General features: G+C 47.2%; 1 protein-coding gene across 1 annotated transcript in view; it reads left to right on the top strand.

Moving 5' to 3' along the window:
* Positions 1-6,536, top strand: part of GNL3L (G protein nucleolar 3 like) — a 24,754-nt gene that overhangs the window by 6,133 nt on the left and 12,085 nt on the right. The window contains exons 2-7 of the mRNA XM_007446473.1: positions 1,214-1,275; positions 2,085-2,192; positions 2,929-3,045; positions 3,785-3,868; positions 4,402-4,537; positions 5,463-5,566. Of these exons, the coding sequence (XP_007446535.1) occupies positions 1,214-1,275; positions 2,085-2,192; positions 2,929-3,045; positions 3,785-3,868; positions 4,402-4,537; positions 5,463-5,566 (611 nt within the window). The remainder of the gene's footprint in view (positions 1-1,213; positions 1,276-2,084; positions 2,193-2,928; positions 3,046-3,784; positions 3,869-4,401; positions 4,538-5,462; positions 5,567-6,536) is intronic.

Below are 6,536 nucleotides of genomic sequence, written 5' to 3'. Positions count from 1 at the left end.
AAAAAAAAAAAAAAAGAACTTGCAGTAGTATTTATTTATTTAATTAATTTATTAAAAAAATTTTTTTTGGCTGTGTTGCGTCTTTGTTGCCTCGCATGGGCTTTTCTCTGGTTGCAGCAAGTGGGGGCTACTCTCTGGTTGCAGCAAGTGGGGGCTACTCTTCGTTGTGGTGTGCGGGCTTCTCATTGTAGTGGCTTCTTGTTGCAGAGCATGGGCTCTAGGGCACAGGCTTAGTAGTTGTGGCACACGGCCTCAGTTGCTCTGCAGCATGTGGTATCTTCCCAGACCAGGGCTCGAACCTGTGTTCCCTGCGTTGGCAGGTGGATTCTTAACCACTGTGCCACCAGGGAAGTCCTGCAGTAGTATTTAACTCCTCTGTTTCCTACATTAACTCTGCTTTGGTGTGAACCACCTAGTGTGATTGGGGAGCCTGTTCTCTGATAATCTCAAGCTGCTCCTATATTTGTTTGTAGCATATATCCTGACCTTCCAGAACCTCCCCCTGTAAGAATTCCTTTAGCCCCCTTGCAAATGGTGAGAATTAAGGGAAGCCATTCTTTCTGAGAGGCCAGCTGTGAAGGAGATGACAGACGGGACTCCTCACTGAAGTGGGAAGAGGCCCCTTAAGTTGCTGGGCTTTGTTAAGGCGTGATTGTAGAAGGTGAACTCTCTCCTCCTTAAATCAAAGGGAGGTTGCAGTTTAGCTGTGTAGCGCAATTCCCGTTGGAGGCAATGACATGGGCAGGGTCAGCAGGAAGGGACAGTTCTCTTCCCATGTGCTGAGGGCATCTACTCTCGCTTAGCTGGCTGGGACTCCTCAGAGTCCCTAACCAGGGACTAACCAGGGTCCCTAACTCTAACCCTAACCCTCAGATCACTTTCCCGTGCTACCAGCCCCCCACCTCAGCCTGGTGCCAAAATTGTTGAGCTGCCCCAGCTAGAAGTTGGAAGAGAGAAAGAGGAGTCAGAAGTGCACCTTCAAGTTGCTCTCTTCACAGGATTCCCTTAAGAATTGTTTCAGTTTGCACTGAATACCCCAAACATTTATATCCAGTACCTCCTCTGACACTGTTGCTGCCAGCTCTGTGTCCGTCTTGTGCGCCTAGACAGACATGGTATCTGAGGCTTCCTTAGGTTCCCAGTGTGGCCTGACCTCCATTAAGGTTCAACAAATGTTGGGTAGGTGGATGATGGCTTTTTTTTCTTTCTTTAGAAAACAAAAAGCCAGGTAAAAGTTCCAAAGGCTGCAAGAAGGTAAGTTGGTTCCATGCTCAGGTAAGGTATACCCATTGTTGGCGACAAGGTCAGGAACAGGTTACCCACCCTAGAAGAGGCCCACAAAACCAGGTACATATTGGGTGACTCCAAACAGAGCACTGCATTGGAATCAGTAGATCTGGCTTTCCCTCCCTCTCTGGGTGGCTTCAGCAGAGAAGCAGCAGCATTTATTAAGTTCCCACCACAAGCCATATACTGCTTTGTGCTTGGTTTACCTTGCTTAGGGATTGTCATCATCCTATTTTTTAGATGAAGAAACTGAGCCTCAGTGAGAAAGTTCTTAGGTTCAAGGTAGCACAGCTAGGACTTGATTCTGTCTAATTCCCAAGTCCCTATTGCTCATGGAGAGGAGGGAGGTTCAAACAGTCTTTGGCCCCAGCTCCTGGATCTTCTGGTCCTGCTGGGAAAGTTGTGGACAAGTAGGACTTGGGTCAGAGCAGCGGTTCTCAAACTTTAACTAGCCCTCCAGAATCACCTGGAAGGCTGGTTAAAACACAGATTGCTGGGCTCTACCCTTGCATTTCTGATTTGGTAGGTCTGTCTTGGCATCTGATAATTGGTATTTCTAACAAGTGCCTAGGTGATGCTGTTACTGTTGTTCCAAGGGCTGCACGTCCCTGCCTGGCTAGGGGAAGAAGGGTCTCTTTCTAGTCAGATGGGCAGACCTCTGGGGACAGAGCCCTTTCTGTTTCTCTCCTCTTTCCCCCAACAACTACACTTCTGAGCAGCTTTAACACCCGCTGGGATGGGTGATTTCCATGGGTTCATTAGGTCTGTTCATTTTTTCCCTGTTGTGTGGTGACCAGCCTGCGAAACAGAATGGGAAGAAAGCAGCCACCAAAGTGGCCTCCGCTCCCCAGCTTGTTCACTCCAATGATCATGCCAATCGAGAGGCTGAATTAAAGAAGAAGAGGGTAAGCCCTTTCCCTTGGAGAGAGAGGGCCTGGCTTGACTGCCAGGTCTACAGAAATGTTGAAAGGCAAAGGCCAGAACTGTTAGGGTTGTTGAGGCTGTTTGTGGAAAGGGGAAGAGAGGGCGGTTGCCTTGATACTTGATTTAGTGTCTCCATTTGCTCACCTCCCAGTCCATGGCTGTCTGGTTTATGTTCTCATTGCTCCACTGGAATGACCCCTGCCAGCCTCACCAGCATGTTCTCTGATATCAGACTCATGGATAGCTTTCTTCCCTCATGTTATTCAAATTTTCAGCATTTGAGACCATGATTTTTTTTGAAACACTCTCACTTTGGCTTTCCTGTCATCTCACTCTCCTGGATGTCCTTTCTTTTCTGCAGTCTCTTTTGCTGCTCTGTAAATGATGGAGCATCCCAGGACCTTGTTTTCTTTTCCTCTCTGGTCTTAAGTGCTTCCCGCTACCTAGAACACATTCTCTCTCAGCTTCACATACCTTCCTTGTATTAGTGTCTGCCATACTTTCCCTTCCTTCATCTCTTTGTCTTTTTCTTTCTCTCAAACCCCTTATCTCTTGCTGTCATATCTTCTCCCTTCCTGTATCCCTGCTCCTCCCATCTGTGCCATGTCACACTGTTTTCTCCCTCTGTCACCTGCTCCCTGTTACTCTTGGTCTTCCGTCCCTCCCTTAGACTGCAGACCTAGTCAGCTACAGCCCTGCTGTGTGTTCACTTGTTAGGTTGAAGAGATGAGGGAGAAGCAGCAGGCTGCCCGGGAGCAAGAGAGACACCGACGCAGGACCATTGAAAGCTATTGTCAGGATGTCCTGCGACGCCAGGAGGAGTTTGAGCGCAAGGTAAGAGAGCAGTCTTTGCCCCTGGGTAGGACTGGTGTGGGTTTGCTCAAAAGCATCTTTTGCCATTGATCTGTGAAAAGGAAAGAGGAAGGGTGTGAGATTGTTGGAGGGGGAGTAGAGAATCAGTTCAGAGAGGACGGGAAACAGTAGGGACATGGAGGGAGGGTGAGAGGGAGGTGAAGAGCCTTATCTGTGACTGGACAACCCTGGTTAGGTCCTTTCTCCCAAGCTGGAACCCAAAGACTGGGGTCTGGGAGTGGGGAGGCATTGGACTAGGGGATAGGGGGAGAGAAGGAGTGAGAACGTGAGGGGAAAGTTAAGAGAAGTGTCTTCTTTCTAGGACTTCTTACTGCCTTTCTGGCATATATTCTCATCTCACAGAATATATACTTTCCAACTTAAAGTTCCTTTTCTAATATAAAGTACACATTTTGCTTCCTCCATCCCACATTCCCCATAGATTGTTTTTCTCACTTATACCTTCCTCTTACATTCCTCCCTTATACACTCAGGTGCAATCCCAGGCCTCTAGCTGGTGCTCGAACACACACTTACAAATAGGCCCACACATGGACCATGTGGGTCTATCCTTTCTTCTTCTAGTTCCTGGCTTTGTTGGCTGATACAGGCTGCCCTTTGGTGGGCTGGGACTCACATGGCTCTCCCAGCCTCCCATGGTTGCCAAAGACAGCTCTCACTCTCTTTCCTCCCCTGGACCATTGTCTTTTTTTCCCTTTAGGAGGAAGTTTTGGAGGAATTAAATATGTTTCCTCAGTTGGATGATGAGGCCACAAGGAAGGCTTATTACAAGGAATTCCGTAAGGTATGGAGGCCCATTTCTTTTTTTAAAAATTTTTATTCACTTATTTATTTTTTGACTGCATTGGGTCTTTGTTGCTGTGCGTGGGCTTTCTCTAGTTGTAGTGAGCGGGGGCTGCTCTTCGTTGCAGTGCGTGGGCTTCTCATTGTGGTGGCTTCTCTTATTGCAGAGCACAGGTTCTAGGCATGTGGGCTTCAGTAGTTGTGGCACACGGGCTCAGTAGTTGTGGCTTGTGGGCTCTAGAGTGCAGGCTCAGTAGTTGTGGTGCTCGGGCTTAGTTGCTCCATGGCATGTGGGATCTTCCTGGACCAGGGCTTGAACCCGTGTCCCCTGCATTGGCAGGCAGATTCTTAACCACTGCACCACCAGGGAAGTCCCGGGAGCGCATTTTTTAAGGCCCTTTAATGAGGGCATCAATCCAGTCCTGTCTCCTCTCTGCTTCTGTTTTTCCTAAGATGGAGACCTCTTCTTTCATGGGCCTATTGATTGCTACCCAGTTCTTTCCCTGCCTTCATCCCTCATTCCCTGCCCTGCAGGTGGTGGAATACTCTGATGTGATTCTAGAAGTCCTGGATGCCAGGGACCCATTGGGCTGCCGCTGCTTCCAAATGGAGGAGACTGTCCTGCGGGCAGAAGGCAACAAGAAGCTGGTCCTGGTCTTGAACAAGATTGGTGGGTATTGGGCAGTATTGGGTAAGGCAAGGCAGGGACCAGGCCTTGTTGAAAAACTAGCTTGGACCAGACCCTGACACCCAGCAACTCAGTGGTATCCATAACAGTTGTGCAAGGTAGGAATTCTTGTTCGAGTTTTTAAAGCCAGGGGTTTGAGAGGTGAAGTCACTTGTCTAAACACACACACACCACACACACAGTACAGCAGAAGTTGGGAATGGAGTTAAAGTCTGTCTGCCTTTCAGTCCCCTGTTTTTGCCATTATGAGCTTTATCTGTGACTGGCCAACCCTGGAGAGTTCCTCTTTTCTCCCAAGCTGGAACCCGGACACTGGGGCAGAAGAGCACATCGGCTCACGAGTCACTCAGGTCTGGGTCTCATCCCAGTTTTGCTGTCTGTTTTCTCTGGGATCTTGGACAAGTCATGTCACCTGAGAGCTTCTGTTTCTCTAGGTGTAAAATGGGCTGTGATTGTCCCAATCTCACAGGATTGTTGGAGAATTAATGATAAAGTGCTTGGTACATACATGTTCAGTTCTTCATAAATGGTAGCCATTTTTGTCAAGGTTATTCTTGACATTTGGCCCAACCTAGAATGATCCAGGGAGGGGATGGGAAGCACTGTCTTTGGGAGGCCTCTGGTATCCTGGGCCCCCTGGTCTGGAAGGAAGGCATCTAGGACCATACAGCTGTTTACCCATTCTCCTTGAGGAAACAGAGGGCTCCTCAGGGAGGGCAAACTGGTCCCCTAGACTAGACTGTCCTTTCTAACTCTAACCTGGGGACTGGACAGGGACTGTCAGTGCTAGGGAGATATCTTTTGGCAGGAGGTGGGCCAAGTCTTGGATGTGGGTGGCTGCATCTTTGGAGTGAGCCATCGAGGTGATGTTCTCCTTTCCAGTCCTCTCTGTTCCTATTTTCCCCAGACCTGGTCCCCAAGGAGGTTGTGGAGAAGTGGCTGGAATACCTTCGGAATGAGCTGCCAATTGTGGCTTTCAAGGCCAGCACCCAGCATCAGGTCAAAAACCTGGTAAGCTGGGCCCAGGGACATCTAGCCTCTTTCAGGGTAGCCTGGGGCTACACTGTTTTCTAATTATATCATTAACATAGAAATGTGTTTTCAATGTAAGATATTAAAGTATACAGAAACATTTGTTGCTTTGATGGAGAGAAACTGGGTCCTGGGGGACATTTGTTTTTTCAATTTTGCACCAGGTTTAAAACTTACTTATTTAAAAAAATAAAGTAGAAAAAATAAAAACAATTACAGTTGACCCTTGAACTAAACAGGGGTTAGGGACATCCACCTTCTGCACAATGGAAAATCTGTGTATAACTTATAGTTGGCCCTTCATATCTGCAGTTCTGTATCTGCAGATTCAACCAACTGCGAATCATGTAGTACTATAGTATTTACTAGTGAAAAAATTTGCGTATAAATGGACCTGTGCTGTTCAAACCCGTGTTGTTCAAGGGTCAACTGTATAGATGAAGCTTGAATATCCTTACGCTGGTACCTCTAATTCCAATCTCTTTTATCCATACCCAGAAGTAACCACCATTGTTAGTTTGGTGTGTATCCTTCCAGATGTTTTCCTGTGCTTTATATTATATGTGGATGTGTTTATAAAGAGAAAATAGTGTTTACGGGTATCATATATGTCATCCTGCATTTTGTTTTTTTTTTCCTTGAAGATCTTTCTATAGAGTTCTACCTTTTTGATGCTAAATAAAATTAGTTTCCAATTTTTTTTATCATTATAACCAGTACTACAACATGTACTCTTACACGTCTTGGCTAGTGGGCAAGTGTTTGTGTAGGTTGGGCACTGGGAGGTAGAGTGGCTGGGTCATAGGCTTTTTGCATTTTACATTTTCCTAGTCACTGACAAATTGCTCCCCAGCACCCCACCTCCTCCACCCCCACCCCTCAGTGGCTGTACCAATTTATTTTCCCACTAATGGGATAGATGAATGTGTGAGAGGGCTTATTTCCCTAC

Source organism: Lipotes vexillifer, unplaced genomic scaffold, assembly GCF_000442215.2.
Source record: "Lipotes vexillifer unplaced genomic scaffold, Lipotes_vexillifer_v1.1 scaffold624, whole genome shotgun sequence".
In the NCBI taxonomy this organism is placed as follows: domain Eukaryota; kingdom Metazoa; phylum Chordata; class Mammalia; order Artiodactyla; family Lipotidae; genus Lipotes; species Lipotes vexillifer.
This window is presented reverse-complemented; position numbering and strand designations above follow the sequence as displayed.